Genomic DNA, 18,416 nt, shown 5'->3' with positions numbered 1-18,416 from the left:
TTATTGTGCTGCCAACCATTGTATCCAGCAGTTTGAGCCCATTTTCATGTATTCCTCTCGGGCTCTTGGCTTAGCATTTGTCCTGGTTGAGTTTGAATACATGACTCTTGGAAGCTAGGAAAGATTTGGTTTCATTAAGCACTTTGTCGTCGCTCGGCGAGAAGATGAAGACCTCGTCAAGGTAAAGTCATTTGATTGGCGATGGGGCCTAAGGTGCATATTCGGTAAGGGCGTGTGTCGCGCTGAGGAGAAGAGGAAGGCCTGAAACATTTCCCTGACGAACCGCCTGGGAGGAGGATAGTACCTGCCCATCATTCACGGGCCAGCCCCGACGGGTTGCTGTAGGACCATTTACACGTTTGGTAGAGTTTGGGCGTGTCGGTAACTATCACAGTCGACGTTTCCATCCTGTCGATGCGGTTGAAGCCATTATATGTGTTAGATGCGTTAGAGAAGAAAGACGCATGTGATAGACATCCAATGAAACTTGCATTCGCTCAAACTGCACTAACAATTTGCTCGACTCCGCCCGCCGACCGAAACCCCATCGGAAAGGGGAGGATAAATTTTGATCCGAGCGTGGCTTTGAGAACTGCCTTCGCGCAGATTCTGTACATGGGGTCCACTACTGCGATGGGGCGAAGGGAGCCGCCCGATTTGTGAAATGGCACGGACATCACTGATCAAGGTAGGGGAAGAACATTTCCTTGCCTGACAGCGCAGCAGAGAGCGCCAGTTATGTTTTATTACGTATACAACAACCGTTCGGCCGTTCTTTCATATTATTTTACGGATCTGCTGCGGCTGCGCTTCTGCCCTTGTTTTGTATATATTTGCCCGAAACATTTAAGGTGAGTCAGATCTCTTTACTCTTCATAATTTTATTGACGTCTATACCATGATCCTACCAGAAGACACCAAAGCGCCGATATCGTCAGACGACGAATTCGACGACGATTTCGCCTCCTTACCTCCTTCCCCTTACCTTCCGTCTCGCTTGCTTCCGGCTCAGGATGCTAATCAGCAGTACCCTTTTGAATACCCCGCATCACCTAGTTCCGCCGTCACTCAGCCCCTTTTTCTCCCCGAATCAGACGACATTGAGTTGGGACCAGCTCCACCTTATACACCGAACGATCCTTTTCAATCGCAGTTACAACGCAGGAATGAGAGGAAGAGTTATCTACGTGGAAAAGCGGGCAAAAGATTTATATTGGGGATAGTATGGGGGATGGGTTTATGGGTTGGTATGATGGGTATGGGCGCTCTAGGATGGAGATTTTTGGGACCAGGATCACAACCCAGACACCGAGGGCCCAGACAGCCGCAGTCTGTTTTCCCCGAAACACCACCGGCGAAGGATCCGTGGCTGCGACAGTCCATTGAATGTGTCCCTTTTTCCTCCACTGGATGGGCGCCATTCAGCCCGTCGGATCTGGTTGGTTTCTCCGACCCGCTTGAACAGATTAAGGAAGAGCAGCGAAGTTTGAACGCGACCTTTTACCTACCTCTTGACAGTGAGGTCTTTGTGGAGATGTGGCAGGGCCCCGCCGCAATAGGCCCCATAATTTTCTCTAGCTACGATGCTCATTCGGAGGAAGAGTGGAAGGGTATTGACGACCAAGGTAGCATCGTCGCCCACGACGGGCAAGGAAGAAAACCCGGACAAGGGGAATATGTTCGTGTCATTGTGGAAACCATTATAGACGTCGAGTTGGGTGCAAGAGACGAACTTGATGGGCAGAACAGTGCGGGATGGGAGATGCTTGCTGCCTCAAGTGTGTGCCTGAATCGCAGAGGTCCTACAATCAACGTCACCCTATCGGAGGAAGACCTCGATGACACGGTAGGTGACGGCAGTCAGAACGAAGAACACAATCGATTCATCTGGGACCGCCCGACGAAAAATGGATATGGCGTGGAAATTGTCACTAATCATCCTCTCGAATCCCTGTATCCCGATAGGAAGGGTAATCCTCTACAATTCCGCGTTCACGTCGCATTGCCTTCTTTGGCAACACAGGAGCATAAGCATGACATTGCACCTTCCTCAAGTTTTGTACGTTCCCTTGATGTCCGGGCAGGAAACTCTGCCATCTATGTCGATGGGCTACAGGATGTGCGCATCGGTGAATTATCGTTATTTAGCGAATTTGGAGAGGTCACTTTGCAAAAACCGAGACTGGAGAACTTGATGGTGAGGACGACTGGGAAGGTTGTGGGGGAGGTCGCTGTGTCTAATGATATGACAATTGATACTCCGATGTAAGTGATTATCCTCAGTTTCAAATCGATGACATTCTGACAATGGCCATTTGCAGAGGTGAAATACATCTCAATATCTCTCTTGCAGCGCCGCCGCGTTTCAACCTGATAAATTGTCCCACTTCAGAGTCTGTGCATCAATCTGCGTCAGATGTACCGCACCTCCTAACGCCTGGCCCACCCCCCTTCATGAGCACCTTGCCACCTGTCAATGTCAATGTCCGATCGGGGGGCGATCGCGTCATCGTACATTATGCTGATTGGGAAGTCCCATGTCGAGACTTACGGATGGATGTATTCTCCCTTATTGGAGATGTACAAAGTAAGTGTTTGCCAGGATATATGCCCCATCAGGATGTAAAATGACCATTATATCATCAGTATTCCCGCATCCGCTTTTTCAAGGCCCATTCCGTCTGATGACCTCCAAAGGTCCTATCAATGTCGACCTCGGTAATGCTCTCATTCCCGATCCCGAGGGTCTTGGACGATGGCGCAACATTACCCTCGAAGAAAGAGATCGCATGGGATCACATTTCTACCTTGGCAACGTCGCCTGGCAGGCTGAATCTGTGGCAAATCACCTGGATCAAAGTACCCACGAAGTGATCAGCGTCAGTTTGCCTGTTGATGGTCAAGGGATTGTTGACCGGAAGATGCACCCTTCGTCTGCTGAGGATCACGGATCTCGTCCTGACTCAAAGACAGAAAGGGGCATACATGTCCGCACAAGTGTAGGAGCCATCAATGTCACATTTTAAACGGAATAGAGTAAAAAGGAGTGGAATACAGTTGTTCGCGAAATCTTAGGGCTCCACAGTTTGTATTCCTTTGGCTACCATATCTGTAAAAGTAGTGAATTCGTCCGCATTAGTGTACCTATGTACGTACTATAGTACAGCAGAATACGGCCATGATCCAATAGCGTGTGATTGATTGTACACGCCTGGTTCTGACCATCGCCTGGTCCATCAACAAATAAACTCCGAAGATGAAGCAGATGCGAAGAAGTGTCAGAAGCAGTAGTAGAAGTGAAGGACAAGTCGCATCAAGGATAACTACATTCAATGATGATGATAGCAAGTAATTCAGGACAGCGTAGCTACAGTCTGCAAAATTCCAAAGACAGCCTTATAATCGCAATGTCTGTTGGTAAGCTCCAAGAAACGAGCCATTTAGATCGCCGAGGGCGCTGGAAAGCACCGAATCGGAGACACCCACCATTGCAGGGACAGCAGCAAGTTAGCTGGACATAATCAGTCTTCTATTGCGGGCCTTGTTGTTTGTTGATTAAATTTACAAGTTGATCGTCGCTCACATATACGATAGATGCAGTGGTGCTGGCAGATGGAGAGCAGCAAAGCGATCAGCTTTGTACATGAGGTATGTATGATTTGCCATGAGACAATCCAGATCCGCACAAATTCTCAGATTCCGCGGATTAATTAAATAGAAAGGAAGTCGCCAGTCGCTAAACAAAGGAGTCGCGCAGTCCGGGTCGACCGGACCGGAGATTCGGCAGAATGTCAGCTTGGCGGAGACCGTCGACTGCCGTACGACAGTATATATATATCAAATGACAGAACGGGAGAGCAGTGTTCTCTTTTTCAACAAGTGGGCATACCTCATTCGCATCTACCACTGATTTTCTAGTCAACCATCCTTCTAGCCACTTATTCATAGAAATAAATAATTTAACAAACTCCAGAATGTCGAAGCCCCAGGTCCTTATTGCCGGTAAGTAATTGTCGTTTTCGAATGGTACACCGCGCAACGATACTGAACAATCGATGTGTCACGTACTCAGCCAACCCCAAGACAGGCATTGTCTGGTCGAAGGAGGAGCAGAGTTCTAAACTCGGTGCGGTAGCCGAAGTTCTTGTAGGTGGTCACTTCGTCCCGGTACTCCGGGCTGCATGAACAATGATGTAATACTTCCTGTAGGAACTCGCCTCCGCATCCCGCTCTGAATTCTTTCAAGACCTCGCTCCTAACGGAAAGTACGCCAATATCGTTGCCATCTATCGTCACAACGACTCTGTCTCCGCCATCGGTCTGTTCGATGAAGAATTAATCAACAAATTGCCTGCCAGTGTCAAGTACATCTGTCACAATGGAGCAGGATATGACCAGAGTACGTTTACAGTCTTTGCAACCCACGCAAAAGCTTACTCGCCTTGGCAGTCGACGTTGCTGCATGTACCGCTCGTGGTATCCAAGTATCTCACACCCCTCAAGCCGTGGACGATGCTACTGCCACAGTGGGCGCTTTCCTTGCCATCTCTGCCATGCGTCAATTCTGGCGAGCCGAGGTCAATGTTCGATCAGGCAAATGGAAGGCCGGTCTCTCTCCTGCTCGTGATCCGGAAGGAAAGACTTTGGGTATCATCGGCATGGGCGGCATAGGATCCGCGCTTGCCAGAAGGCTACTCGCGTTTGATATGAAGGTGATTTATTATAATCGTCGACCAATCCAGCCCCCTCCCAACTTCCCTTGCACATACGTATCCTCGATCGAGGAGTTGCTTAAGCAAGCCGACGTTGTATCCCTCAACCTGCCTTTGAATGAGAAGACTAAGGGCAGCTTTGGCAGACAGGAGTTTGGTTTGATGAAGGATGGAAGTGTACTTATCAATACCGCCCGAGGAGCAGTAATTGACGAAGAGGCGTTCATTGAGGCTTTAGAAAGCGGAAAAGTGAGTTCACGCTTCATTTCCATTAAATGTGTATCTGGTACTAACTCTCGTGATAGCTTTACAGTGCGGGCATTGACGTCTATCCTGATGAGCCCAATGTGAACCCCAAGCTTCTCGCCATGGACAACATCACCCTCCTTCCTCACATGGGTACTGAGACACGTGACTCACAAAAGAAGGTTAGTGATGTCGGTCCTGTCGATTCTGTAATATTCAATACTGATCTACGCGCTTAGATGGAGATTCTTGTGCTTGATAACATGATTTCTGCACTCGCAGGAAAAGGTTTGCTGAACCAAGTCCCTGAGCAGAAGTAGGCTTCAATGGTCCTGGAAGTTGGGACAGACAAGTAGATAGAGATTGGCGGCAACGTCAGTTACGAGGTAGTCACAGATTGCTTTTACAGTTTGCACTGGGACTAAATATGGAAGTTACTTGGTTGATAGCTTGCTGCCGGGTATCTTTAGTTATGAACATCTTGCCATTTGTATCTAGTCGGGAAATAGAGAATCATGAACAGCCTGAGCCTGTATAGCAAGAGGAGGATGGGCTTCTAATCGACCCTTAATATGACGATTCATATTTAGAACATCGACGATATAGCCTTCAGCACGGTAAAAAGGGGCTTTTTAATTGCGTAAATGCACTTGAGAATCGGAAAAGTAATGCATACGTGTTCGCGATTGCACCTGTATGTGATCATGGGCCATAAAATACAACTAAGGAAGAATTGGATGTTCTAATTTCTGTTTTGGCTGACAAGAGCGACATATCTCTGTTTGCTCGTTCTTTTTCCCATATGATACAACTCAAGACTATGACCCACCTCGTTCAAATCTAGCCCAAATGATGATTTGCCTGCTTTCAAAGTTTTTGTCTCGCTTCCCACTGTCGTCTCTCATCTTCCTCCTCGTCCAAAAGACCTAGCACTAGATCATCGGGCCCGCCGTCATCTTCCACGGCCTTTCGATACTCTTCTTCCCACACTTCCCCCCACTGACTGTCTCCGTCCGATGAGTCTACCTTGGTGGGTGGTAAATCACCGCTGCCAGGGGGGGACGTCAAATTTTCCGAAGTATGGATTGAGCTTGATCTGCCGGAAACTGCGGCCGGCTCAGATTGATCGAGTGAGAGATTATCCAAGCGCAGGTCTGAGCTTGATACGGCGAGTACTGCATCATCTTCGAAGCTAAGGCTCAGCCCGCTTGTCTCCTTGTTTTGCTTTGTCAATTTGTGCTCTTTGACAAGCTGTGCTCGCACATATTCCCTGCGAACCCTATCGACTCCTTCATTAAACCCGTATTTCACTGTTTGAATTGGATCTCCCGTCCATATCCCCGTCCGGCCATGACCGTTAGGCAATCCTGGTATCTGGCGATCGGAAGGAGATTCTATCAGATCATGCAAAGCCGACAGGAGAGGCCGGTCGAAAGATAAAGGTGCCTCGGTGTCTTCATTCGGAGGGGACCGTGCCTCTACTTCCTGTCGAAAAACGAGTTTATCGGTTCGCGCTTCCAAATCGAGTATCGAAAGGGGAGAGTAATCGTCTATAGGTCGGGCAGAAAAAAATTCAATTTGCCTTGAGAGATAGACAGAACTGGGGAGGACATGTGGATTGAAATGGTGTGTTCGAATTTCTGCCGCGGCAAGGGCACCCACCCGGGACGGCTGACTCTTCTCAGCAATAGTCGAAGACAAAAGAGTGGGTGCTGACATAGCAACTGCGCTGGGCAATACCCATCTCGCCTGGGTTGCCTTTTCAGCTGCAAAGCTATTACGTTCACGAACAGCTCTGCTAAGCATCAATTCGGTGAGTGCGCTTCTGGTCCTGTGTGGTGGTGATCTACTGCTGTATTTGGCCACTCCCGCCTCACTATCATCCTCTCGGCATCCACGTACTGTCATGCGAATGAGCTCCAACACACCCGACGGCCATCGGAAAATTCCGATGTCTTGAATGTGCTTCTGATCCAACTTCTGGTGCTGGCGATAAGGGAGGAAGCCGAAAACAGAATTTTCTGAATATGTCAAATCTGAATCAAGAGATCCGTCTAGATGTGATGTATCCATAGCTAAGCGTGGTGGCCGGATCCTGGCGATAGGAGACACAGGAATTGAAAGAGCAAAGAGCCGCTGAGCATTGCGGCATCCTGCGACATGTGTGAACGCGGAAGGCTGTCCTCCTGATGGGTGTATGGGATAGATATCTGCAAGGGACATTAGGAAAAATAATATGCTGACACATCAGTTAGGCAGGTATCCCAGACTCACGTATGGTACCTCTGTCTGTGCCAACACCCACCCAATTTCCCATCCTGTCCCAACTTGTCCACCTGACATTGGCAATCGTATGGCCTCTCTTGAGCTCATACAAGTGCCAAGCTTGACTCTGTGTTCCAGTTCTAGTGTTCCCTTTCATCGGCCCAGCGGGATGAAATTCCATTATATGAAAACTTCGGCCATCAGCAGGTGCAGCTAACAGTGCCGTACCTGATGGGGAAAAAGATAGATGTTGGACAGGCAATGAATGGTACTGAGACGAGTGGGAGGTATCTATTGGAACGACAGACGAGGGAGGCAGCCTGAAATGGGCTACAGTGGTGAAAGAGGGGGTTGACTTCGAAGTGACATCGCCCGGCGGCGATACTTGACGTGTGCTGCTCGGATGGCGAGAGAAAAGGTCGATGACATGGATCCATTCACCCTTGTCAATAGACTTTGTATTGGCAGCACTAATGGGTAGTGCCTCGTCAAGCATGCTGCCCTCGTCCAGTGATCGGCTCTCTGTGTCCCCAAGGATTGCGGCTTCTTGGTCACGACCGAAGGCGGTAGTATCATCTGGTGCACTCTGAGCCAATCTGTCGCTTCTAGCACGCGTTGCGGCGCTAGCAGCCTTCGCACCAAGTTTTATGCCTGCCCATACCCCGCGAGCCACGCCACCTCCGATCTCAACTGCCGAACTTATTAATGCACCTTGATGACTCTCCACTTGACTGGAAGGACCTTGCCGGTTCCTTGAATGGGAGGCTCTCAAGGAGGAGGACGTTACCAGCGAGCCCATGTCGCTAGGTGTGGAGATATTGGCAGGCGTAGATGTCACATAAGCAAGAATCCGGCCAGATAAAGCAATTGTTGGCAGTTGAGTGAGAGCATTAGGCGCAGCATCCACAATAGGGGGAAATAGAGGCGTAAAAGACGCGGGATCTAAAAAGTGAATCGAAGGTGTAGGATGGGATACAGTCTGGACGGTGAGAGCTTTCATAAGCTTGTGTAGCATCTTTATTAAGGTAGTACTTACAATGACAATAACCTTATGTGATACATGGACATCGGCCGTGGAACCAGCACCTAGATCCACTCTCGCTTCTGCTCGCCCACTTTTGAGGTTCACCACGACTAACGCCAGGGGTCCTATAAACGTCTTGTTCGAATGGCAAGTGACCAAAGCAACTCTTCCCCCCTCCATGAGCGCCATGTCTAGCACGGTTTCATTGTGCGCCGAAAACGGTAGAGGGTCTCCATCGTTTACCCCAGACAGCGAGCATTGATATAGGGACGAGTCATATGTTATAGTGGACATGGCAAACACCTCCTCAGGGTCACTGAATGATTCTGAAGATCGAGGGTCCTGAGAAGCGACAGGAGTTGGGACTGAAAATATCTGCAGCGCGCTCGTGGGAGATGTTAAGAGAAGTAAGGGCCTTGATAACGATGCTGTCAGCGATAGATCGCGTGGCTAAACGAAGAGGCATTTTGAACCTACACGATGCCCTTTCCATCTCCGAGATCTGCTTCCTGCCATACTGCCTTGGTAAGTTCTAGGCGTGGTGGGGAAGCGAGGGTTGGGTGGTGGTGGTCGGAGGAAGGGGACTGACGCAAGGCCTTGAAGGGGGATATGCCGGAGAGAGCAGGGAAGTGGGAGACGATAGGGGAAAGGAGTGAGGAGGGGGTGGCGGTTGGGGATATGCGAGTGGCCTGCCTGCGGTGCATGGGGGTCGCGGTGGCTCGGCGGTGAGGAGGAAGACGAGGCGAGTAGCCAGTACTTGTGCTTTATACGGGTAACAACAGTACATGCAGCCCTGCCCGTCGGACATGCCCGCCCCGGTGGCAACACCTTGGAATCCGCACCGCACTTACCCAATCCGGCAAGTGAGCTAGTTACATAACCTCGACGTGCCGATTGCCACTTGTCACTTGCCACTTTTTGCCACTCGTCACTTGCCACTGGGCCGCCACCGCTGCTCATCCTCTCACCCGGCACTGCGGTTTAATGCCTTGGCCATCCTGCCCGAGCAGTCCAGCAACCATCTTCCCACATAGCCATAGTCGTATGCCCTGTCTACAGAATCAAAACATTGGGCGGATCCAGGGAATCTGGATCGGCTCGAGCGAGAGCTTGGGGACCAAAAATTAAGGGCCGGCATGTGTGTGAACATTCTCTACGTTTCCTGTTTGTCCATGGACCACCGTGCAGCAGGACTGAGATCCCTTTCTCAGGTTCCTCTTGCGCACAGCACACCCATGCATAATAGCATAATCTCACGCCTTGTTTTGCATCTCATGTTCTCCTTTCTCTTTCCATCTTCTATTTCTTCAAGTGCTTTCTCACTATAATCAATCACCGTTTCATCACGCTCATTACAAACTCTAACTATAACAATGTCTGCCACTGAACAAGTCAACCAGGTGTGTACTTTTCATTCCTTACTCTGATTTATCCTCGCTTGATCAGCAGCCTTTTGGTTTGTCTTTCGTGTCTTTGCTCAAATCCTTGCTCTTTGGGCAATATTGAAAGCCTCTGACAGTCCATATTCGAGTACTGGCCATGATCAGTCGATATTGGCTTGTAAAGTCGCGTTAATCTGTTGGAAGAGTGTCTTGAGCGTCTTTGGGCCAATGGGCTCGTGCGCTCGCATGAATGCAGGAGAAGGGGATTGCCAGCACATTTCAATGTTGTGCAGCGCCTATAGAGTGGCTAGGAGGGACGTATACCATCAGTTGGTCCACATGGCGTCTCGATATGGGCTTCAGTGAGGCTTGGGTTGCACTGCACCTGCCTTTGCGAATGGCAATGCCCGTCGCGATGCCAACCCAGGACATTGGCGCTATGATCTCCTTTGCCATGTTTCATATTGCTTTCCCCTCCCTTTGTCCTCTTTCAACGAACATCAAGATTTGTTCTTTTCTTTGTTCGCAATAATCATCTTGGTTTTTCCTCTTCAACTTCCTTTTGTGAACGCGTAGGCTAAGCTTCATCGCGCAATTGTTTCTACTTCAACCTTGCTACCGCCTTAACTTCCCGTTTACTTCCGCTAACGGAATTTGCCACCGCGCATAATGACCTCATTCCTCAACATCTTACCTTCCAAATCAATTCCTGCAATTACATCTGTGCAGGCCCCCGCCGAAACTGCTAATGCCCTTGTCGCCGAGGCTACCCCGCCTTCCCAAGAGGCCAAGGAAATTTTCAAGGCCCAGGAACCTGTCTCTGAAGTAGCTGCACCCAACATCACTGAACCCCTCGTCAAAGAAGTGAGTATTTGGAGACTTTTAGGTTCCATTAACTAACATTAATCAATTTATCAAGCAACCTACTGTCGCAAATACTGAGGCCGGCACCGCCCAGCCCGGACCTGAGCTTGGAAACAAAGTAGACAATACTGAAGCTGACAAGCTTGTGGAGGGTACGACGACGGGGGAAGGGGCCAAGACTACCGAAGAGGTCCCCAAGCCCTCTGAGATCAAAGAGGGAAAGAAAGAGGTAAAGAAATCGGCAGTCAAGGTGAATTAGTATGCCAAAAGCCAAAAGAGTGTTGCTAATGAATAACAATGCAGGAAAGGACTGAAAAAACCAAGGCCGAGGGCAAAGGTTTCTTTGCCAAATTCTTCGGTAACAGAGACAAATCTCCTAAGAAGGAGAAGAAAAAAACTCCTAAGGTCAGCATCATTACCTATTCAACATAGCAAGACTGACCACATTTGGACAGGCCGAGAAGGCTGATCCAGTGACCGCTGCGGCACCCGTCGAGACCGAAGGTGATGATGCCGCCCCCCCGTCTGTCCCTACAACCTCGGAACCTGTCATCGGAACTTCTGCTCCCATCGAAGCTGTTGAGCCTACTGTCAAATCTCCCGACACTGGAGCACTCAAAGGAATGTGAGTTGAGGCATGTGTTATTCAGCAGCATCAGAGGACTAAGCGTCGTTTATTTCAGCGACACCGCCACCTCTGCTGACGCCCCAGCCGAAGTTGCTCCAGCTCCCGAGGAAAACAAGATCGAGGATAAAAAAGACGAGGCCAAAGATGCGAGTAATATTCCATTCCCAATACGGTTTGCTGACTAACCCTCGGGACAGCAAGCGGCTAAGTCTAATCTCAAGGCTCACCGACGACTCTCAGCTCGAATTGGCGACATCTTCAAGCCCAAGAAAAAGGAAGGTATCCCGACTTCCACGGAAGAAACTTCCAAAGAAGAGGCTACCAAACCGCTCAACGAGGCACCCGTTGTTGCCTCTGAGGCCCCAAAACTCGAGCAGCCAGTTGCAACCGCGCCATTGGAGCTTGAAGAGGAGGTCAGTTCTTCTACGTTAGGATAGAGACTGGATGACGCTGACTTGTGTTCATCAGCCTAAGGCTACGCAACCACCTGCTGCCGCACCTGTCGCTGCCTCTGCATGAACGTAAAGCTATTCCAGTTTTGTTTGTCCATATATAATCCTTTAATTCAATCTATTAATGGAGTCTTCTCGTAGTTGGCTCACTTATTTGTATATATCTTGTGCTTCCCACGTTTAAAGCCTCGCTTTCAATGTGTGTTTCTTTTAGCCTTCTTTACTTCAGAAGACTACAGTGTCCTTGATTGCGCGTTCGGTTTTCTTCTTTTCCCGTCCAGTGATGCCAGAAAATACCCTATAATAAAATGAACACAAGAGTCCGGACATCAAAAAGAGTTGATGAGGCTAAGGTGGATAGAGAAAATGCATTATAAACGCTTATTTCTTGGAAACTCTTTCTCTGAGTTCTTCCGGTAGCCAACTGACAGGGAAGCCACGTACGCCACCAACTTCTTGATGACGAGACAAAAACTCTTGTCCGGGAGCCCATTTGAAAGTGTTCTGACGAGACCGCTTCTTCCTGTGACGGGCAAGAAGATGGCGAGTGTCAATTGGAAGGTCAGCAGGGAGTGGAGACTCGCGGTCCTAAGTTTAATTCGACATTAGATAGGTTTTTCTTTGTTTATATGCCAAACAGACCCACATTGGCAGCGTTGACCAGTCTCTCCAAGATATCCGACGCCGATCTCCTATTTTGTCTGGCACTCTCAAACCTTTCCTCACTAACCTTGATCCAACCATTTTCGCCGTCACTGTTCTCATCCTTGATAAACTCATTTCTTCCTGGTTTCCCGGGAGTCCACCTCGGCCCAGCGAGGAGTTTGAACCTGTGAACAGCTTCTGGCGTGGACAACGGAAGAGCGGCAATGGGGACAAGAAGAACGCATTTGGTATGGTAACGCGAGTCTGGGCGGGCAAGGTCAATAGTGGATGTCAAACGTATGGGGGCGGTGGGTGGAGTGAACTTGGTCTGATTCGCAGCTACAGTAAGAAGATATAAACTATATCAATACATCTGAAATGTAGATAAAGAAAAGAAAGAAAAGAAAAAAAAAAAACGTACTTCTTAAGGCTTCTCTGTCCTCTTCGATTTTCCTCACCAATCCTTCACCTTCCTGGATCCTAAACATCCTCATCCATCCCAGACTTGTGGCGTCGTCAAATGCAAACTTGGGAACGTTCTGCACTGACCAAGGCCTCGATCGAGCGCCCAATCCCTCGGGTTTTGAGGAGCCACGAGAGGCAAGAACAGGAAGGCTAGTTGAGAACTGGCGGGATAGAGTAGGTTTTCGGAGGATACGAGTGGGAGCTGAGAGCGACATTATGGTGTGCAAAAGGTGAAGATAATGAAGGAGCGTTCAAAGCACTCGAGAAATGTAAAACTCGGAACGAAGTGTTACATTGAAAAGACCCTCTTTGCGTCGCCTATCTCGAATCTCTCGCGCGCCTTTTAAATGCTGGCTTCTCACTACTCACTACCGAATATCGCTTGCCTATTTGATCTCCATAATAAGGTGTTTGTTTATTTGTTTTGGGATCTAATTCTTCGTTACTCGGAAGGGAAAAGCACAAGGATCGGTAGAAGAAAGACTCTTGCACAACCATTCCAAAGTTTCTCTTTCTTCACGGATCTTCACTTCACGTTTATTTACTGGTGTCACCCGAGTCATCTCATCTTCACTCTTCTACGGCGCCCCCAAGCCACTTTCATTTGGCCCCCTCTAGGCACATAATAACCACTGCTGGGTGTGCCTTTCGCGGCTTTCCGCCTGTCTTCCGCTCGGTGCACACAGTGATATACATAGATGATGGAGATATAGGTATGTGACTATCAATTGCTCCTGTTCCTTGCTCTTACCTCCTATTTAGCCGGATAGTCAAAGAAGAACTCGCCTTGAATTATGCCCGTCAAAGCAACACTCAAAGCTTCTCTCACTTCAGTCTTCCCATTCGACAAAGGCACCACCAACAAGAAGGATCGTCGCTTTTCGGGAATTTCTTGGAAATCCTCCTCCTCTCAATCATCCAGCAATGACTCAGTGACACCAAAAAACCATGACGCTGAGCTAGTAGGTCAGCACCACGGACATGGCACCGGAGCGCACACTTGTCCCACAAGTACTGGATCGTGCGCATATAACTCTTCACCCATCCTCGGTTCGGATACGATTGGCAACAAGATGTCACTGTCAGGATCCTGCTCCCATTCTTTCCATCAGACATCTTCAAGTCGAGCATCAGTTTCTGTTCCATCCCTCACCTCATTCAGTCTTCCAGAGGAATCAGCATTGGCGACGTTATCTCAAGTTGTCCAGGACGGTCATTTCCCTGGCATTATCTCTTTGGATTCCAGTCATCCTCCGCCTCCTACCACAAATTGCACCTCTAATCTCCACTGTAGGAAGCATCAGGATCGGCATGACCGATGGCATTATAATAACGATTGTGCTGCGGACTCCAAAGTTGGGTGTCATAATGAGTGTCAATCAAAGCACGGCCCGAGATGTTCTTGCGCGCTGCCATACCTCATCGCTGATAGACATACTATGCTGGCAGACCCTTGGGCGACATACGAGCTGGTGCAAAGATCGACACCCAAGGTTATCCAGACACTTCCTGGAAGCGATCACACTACCATCAAGAGTATGCTCGCCGGAGGAAGAACGGGATGGAGAATGTGGCATGCAGTGGTCTAGGCGCTTTTGTGTAAAGAGAGGATTTGTATTCAAGGTGACCTGTAGAATTTAACGACTCTAATTGATTGTTTATTGTTGTCTGCAGAGTTAGTATCATGTATGTCTACTTATTGTGTCAAACAAACAGAATTGGTGGACCATGATCCGTTCATAATATACACGTCGACGCCCTGGTTATAGTCCCCTAGTCATACATTACCTACGATACTAGTAAAGCGGCTTGGGAAGGATGCAGCGTCGCGCAAAAAAGGAAACTGACGACCTGGAAAACGCAGGAAACGACCGACGCGACAATCATCACCAGCCGCCGCGGTTAACTGCGTCTCATCCCGTCATCCATCCTCCTCCTTCGTTCATCCTCCCATCTGATCCTCCCTCGTCTTCCATCCACAGCTGCTTCGTTCCGCTCACACCATGGCCATCCCAGCCTCGTCAAACCCAATCACCTCTGTCTCCCCGAACAGCAGTCCCATCACATCCGTATCCCCAAACAACTATGCCGCGTCCCCACTGTACCCCTCGGCCACAAACCCCCAACTGCTCTCCCGGCTTAACCTTGATCTCAGGGGCACTATATTCCCTGTAGAAAGAGAGATGCTTATGCTTTTACCTGAGAGTGTTCTCCTGGGACTCTTTCCTCAGGGCCTGATCCTCAGCAAGCCAGCCAGTTGGGAAGGTGCGGATGATGGTATCTTTACTGTTGATGTGAGTCTGGGCTTGTACTGAAATGGGGGGACAATATTTCGTTACTATCCTAGGCAGTAATATCAGAAGGGTGTCACTGACTTGATGGTCATATTTTTAGTTTGACCCCAATTGTTTTCGATACATTATCGATTTCTGGTCTAAAGCTCAGGACACTTTTTACGGATCGCCCACCACGTCGGGTTTTTACCATGCTCAGCAGCGCATCCCAACCATCGACGCGCTTTCCGACCACTCTCAGAACCCGCTCCTGTCCAAGCAAGCCATTATTGTCCTTCGTGAAGAGCTCGAATACTTCTCTATCACCAAACCGGGCGCGGCCGCACGGACTGATATCGCAACAGGCTTGGCAAACGAAGATTTGCGGGTACTGAAGAGGAACTGTGGTAGGGCTTTGGAGGAGAAGAAGGCTATTTTCGCTGCTCTGGAGAGGAATGTGAACAATTCGGCAAACTTGGCCGAACGACACCTTATTGACATGCTCTGTGTTAGGTGAGAGGAATCTATCCGTCTTCGTGCGTCGTCTAGACTTTTGACTGATTTCTGTGACAAGCGGTTTCAATCGCGATGATGAGTGGGGTTACAGAGCTTGTGAGCCTCAGCGCAATGTCATATCCTCAATGGCCCTCGTCCTCCTCAAGACAGGTATCAATCATCGCGAGGATGACAAGGAAGGACCACCTGAAATAGATCCCGTACAAATGGGTACGGCGCAAAAGCTTTTGCTCTTCTGGAGGAAACCTGCTGTACGGATGTTGCCTTGATTTATCTCGGGGATAAATGCTGATCAGAAAAGCCTTGTTTTAGAGAAAATGCTGGTGGGATTCTGTTGAAATTGACGTCCCCAGTAGTTTGGATACCAAGTCGGACGAGACAATAAGCGTCAAAGTGTGGGCAAGGCGGGTATGGACCTTGGAGTTGTCTTTGGTAAGTGTTTTTTGGCTTACATGTTCAATTGACCTCAAAAAGGCTGCCCAGCTTACCTGTCAAGACAGATCTAAACGAAAAAAGTGTTGTATATTGCGAGAAATATCACTGTACTATTTCGATACTCCGTACCATTATCTATATGCACTCCACGGATACCAAAACTGTATATCATGCGCGCGCAACTAACCAGCCATCATCTCTGTCACATTGGATATGAGAAACCATATATTGTGTCGAGGAATAGCTTTTGACCCTCGGCGTGTACAATTCACTCAATATCTTGTCATGTAGTTGGGCACAGTGCAAGACGTCCCCATCACGTTAGTTCACGTCCAAGGCGCCACAGTTCGAGGCCCGTGGAACAAGTCATTGGAAAGTGTCTCCATCTCACACAGAAGCTGTAGATGTAGTCCTGTCGAAATAAAACGGTTCACTCCACATTCCCGACATACGATTTCGCAAACCGCCTGGTTGACAGAGTTGGCACTATAAGGGGAAAAGCGAAACCATTCGATTGCCCATCCACATGCATAGACTACGCAAAGCCGTCTAATGAACCACAGGCCCAACAGTGGGCCTCTCGTACTGTCCAGGCTTGATCACACCCTCCTCGATGAGGTGGTCATAGTGGCCCTGCTTGGAGTTGTAGTAATCGTACTTGGTCTTTGCCCAGTAGTAGACGCCGTAGACTAAGATGATTGTCAGTGTTGAGAAGTATATTTAAAGAAAAGAACGCGGCGGAAAAGCGCAACATGCTGTTCTTGAAGGGGATAACGTACAGAAAATAAGAGGGGGGGCGACGTAAGGAAGTTGTTGCATCGTTCGCTTGGAACCGTTGAAGACATAGGCACGGAGCATACCGGCAAGGGGGCGTTGGCGGTAAGGGGAGAGACCTGTGAGAACACGGATGAATATTCCGCACGGCCAGACACAACGACTAGAGCGCACCATATGTCTTGATACCCTTTTGCTTGGGTCCTCCCATGTCACCCCACCAACCAATCTGCAGGAAAAGCCGAGTTAGCACCGGGAAACCCTACCGTCGCCCGTTCGTCCGACTCGAACCCTCGCATCCCCGGGCAGCTCAAGACACCCGCTGGACTCCTGCACGTCTTCCGTCGTGTCTCGTCGTGGCTGGCAGCGGTTCTGCGGGTGTTTTGGGAGGGCGAGGGCTGTGGAAAGGGCGTGCAAAAACTCACGTAGTTCTTGGCTACCAGCAGGGCGATGAGCAGGGTTGCGTGACGGAGCGGGGATGCACTTACGTCCGGGCATGCCAGAGTGGGCGGGAGCTGTGGGCCTCATGGTGTTTGTGGTTGGTTTGTGGGAGAAGAGAAAGACGGATGTCAAATGGATTGGGCGAATGAGATGGACGAATGAGAAGGCGGCGTTTTGGAAAACTCCGAGTCTGCGCGTGCGGCTTGGCTCACCCGCACATTTTCACTCTCCCCCCCCCCCCCGACTCCCCCTCCCCCTCCCCCCCACCAACCATGTCCCTCCTCACGTCCATCCTCGGCTTCAGCGCATTCGGATTCGGGGCACGCTGCCTCCAGCTCGGCCTGCAAAAACGACCCATCTTCGAAGGTAAGCCACGCCGCCCGCACCGCGCTGACCCCCCCAGCCTTCCACGGCCATGCATACGCCGCAATCGGCTTCGGCGTGCTCGGTGCAGGAGCATACCACGTGGACCAAAAACAGTGCGTGCCAGCGGCGGTGCGCGGTGATGAGCTGACGGGCGCGGCAGGACGGCGCTGCTCGCAAAGAAGAAGAAGGCCATGCTCGAGCAACGGGAGATTGAGAACCGGGAATGGGCTGCGCGCAAGGGGGAAGCGCATGCCGTGTAGCAGTCTGGGATGCAGTGTATATCAACTAGCTCCTGCGTTTTCGCACCTCGCAGCGCAGCTCCAACTCCAACTCGCAGCGCAACTCCAACTCATAACTCACAACTCACACTCATAGCTCAGCCATGCCCATCCTCCCCTCGCTCCTCTGCCCCGCCCCAGACCCGCTCCCCGCCCACCACTCCAGACCAGTCTCCAGTCGGACAGGACATGCCCCGGCGCAGCCCCTTCATTCTATGGCCACCCCACCCGCCTGGATCAAACGTCCGGTCGACTATCTCAAAAGCCTCTTTGACAACCACGAGCGTGCCGCCAAGGGAATCACACTCTTCCCGCACCAGGCGAAACCCGAGCCAGATCCCGAGATCCTTTTCATGAGAGAAGCATGCCGGAAAGAACGTCTCGACTTACTCGGCCGACACAAGGACTATACAGAATTCGACCTCGACCTTTGCATGGACACGCTCTCGCGGGATACTAGCCAACAGCAGATTATACAGAAAGAAATGGAATCCAGGACGGGGAGAGTACGGCGCGATGCAAGGTGGCCACAACGCGAGACGGTCAAACACGCGGGGAGCGAAAAGTGCAAACTGGGCGCATTATCGTCGATATGGAATGAAGCAACCGACTTTTCAAGGACGACCGAAATGGAAAACATGGAATTCATC

The 18,416-nt window shown here is 49.9% G+C and overlaps 8 protein-coding genes across 8 annotated transcripts; 5 read left to right on the top strand and 3 right to left on the bottom strand.

Annotated features, from left to right (window-relative positions):
• Positions 1 to 898: 898 nt before the first annotated feature.
• On the top strand, positions 899 to 3,026 carry CNBC4360 (hypothetical protein; the record flags this gene model as incomplete). Its single annotated transcript, XM_771417.1, has 3 exons — positions 899 to 2,265; positions 2,322 to 2,587; positions 2,647 to 3,026. 3 exons carry the CDS (start codon positions 899 to 901, stop codon positions 3,024 to 3,026), a joined length of 2,013 nt encoding a protein of 670 aa, XP_776510.1.
• A 948-nt stretch (positions 3,027 to 3,974) lies between these two features.
• CNBC4350 (hypothetical protein) lies at positions 3,975 to 5,278 on the top strand (the record flags this gene model as incomplete). The annotated part of the gene is made up of 6 exons (XM_771416.1): positions 3,975 to 4,002; positions 4,073 to 4,146; positions 4,210 to 4,399; positions 4,450 to 4,961; positions 5,018 to 5,140; positions 5,198 to 5,278. 6 exons carry the CDS (start codon positions 3,975 to 3,977, stop codon positions 5,276 to 5,278), a joined length of 1,008 nt encoding a protein of 335 aa, XP_776509.1.
• A 547-nt stretch (positions 5,279 to 5,825) lies between these two features.
• CNBC4340 (hypothetical protein) lies at positions 5,826 to 8,951 on the bottom strand (the record flags this gene model as incomplete). Its single annotated transcript, XM_771415.1, has 4 exons — positions 5,826 to 7,168; positions 7,233 to 8,202; positions 8,260 to 8,662; positions 8,725 to 8,951. 4 exons carry the CDS (start codon positions 8,949 to 8,951, stop codon positions 5,826 to 5,828), a joined length of 2,943 nt encoding a protein of 980 aa, XP_776508.1.
• Positions 8,952 to 9,620: 669 nt separating this feature from the next.
• Positions 9,621 to 11,640, top strand: CNBC4330 (hypothetical protein; the record flags this gene model as incomplete). Its single annotated transcript, XM_771414.1, has 8 exons — positions 9,621 to 9,647; positions 10,359 to 10,493; positions 10,549 to 10,743; positions 10,797 to 10,898; positions 10,949 to 11,118; positions 11,177 to 11,271; positions 11,323 to 11,534; positions 11,590 to 11,640. 8 exons carry the CDS (start codon positions 9,621 to 9,623, stop codon positions 11,638 to 11,640), a joined length of 987 nt encoding a protein of 328 aa, XP_776507.1.
• A 314-nt stretch (positions 11,641 to 11,954) lies between these two features.
• CNBC4320 (hypothetical protein) lies at positions 11,955 to 12,898 on the bottom strand (the record flags this gene model as incomplete). The annotated part of the gene is made up of 3 exons (XM_771413.1): positions 11,955 to 12,161; positions 12,220 to 12,557; positions 12,640 to 12,898. The coding sequence occupies 3 exons, from the start codon at positions 12,896 to 12,898 to the stop codon at positions 11,955 to 11,957; spliced, it is 804 nt and encodes a 267-aa protein (XP_776506.1).
• A 1,788-nt stretch (positions 12,899 to 14,686) lies between these two features.
• CNBC4310 (hypothetical protein) lies at positions 14,687 to 15,741 on the top strand (the record flags this gene model as incomplete). The annotated part of the gene is made up of 3 exons (XM_771412.1): positions 14,687 to 14,977; positions 15,180 to 15,469; positions 15,531 to 15,741. The coding sequence occupies 3 exons, from the start codon at positions 14,687 to 14,689 to the stop codon at positions 15,739 to 15,741; spliced, it is 792 nt and encodes a 263-aa protein (XP_776505.1).
• A 715-nt stretch (positions 15,742 to 16,456) lies between these two features.
• On the bottom strand, positions 16,457 to 17,209 carry CNBC4300 (hypothetical protein; the record flags this gene model as incomplete). Its single annotated transcript, XM_771411.1, has 5 exons — positions 16,457 to 16,596; positions 16,687 to 16,800; positions 16,856 to 16,910; positions 17,107 to 17,117; positions 17,170 to 17,209. 5 exons carry the CDS (start codon positions 17,207 to 17,209, stop codon positions 16,457 to 16,459), a joined length of 360 nt encoding a protein of 119 aa, XP_776504.1.
• A 71-nt stretch (positions 17,210 to 17,280) lies between these two features.
• Positions 17,281 to 17,748, top strand: CNBC4290 (hypothetical protein; the record flags this gene model as incomplete). The annotated part of the gene is made up of 3 exons (XM_771410.1): positions 17,281 to 17,488; positions 17,526 to 17,601; positions 17,649 to 17,748. The coding sequence occupies 3 exons, from the start codon at positions 17,281 to 17,283 to the stop codon at positions 17,746 to 17,748; spliced, it is 384 nt and encodes a 127-aa protein (XP_776503.1).
• Between the last annotated feature and the right edge of the window lie 668 nt (positions 17,749 to 18,416).

The sequence above is a fragment of the Cryptococcus neoformans genome, chromosome 3, assembly GCF_000149385.1.
Source record: "Cryptococcus neoformans var. neoformans B-3501A chromosome 3, whole genome shotgun sequence".
NCBI lineage: Eukaryota > Fungi > Basidiomycota > Tremellomycetes > Tremellales > Cryptococcaceae > Cryptococcus > Cryptococcus deneoformans.
The sequence above is the reverse complement of the archived record's forward strand: the minus strand, read 5'-3'. Positions and strand labels throughout refer to the sequence as shown.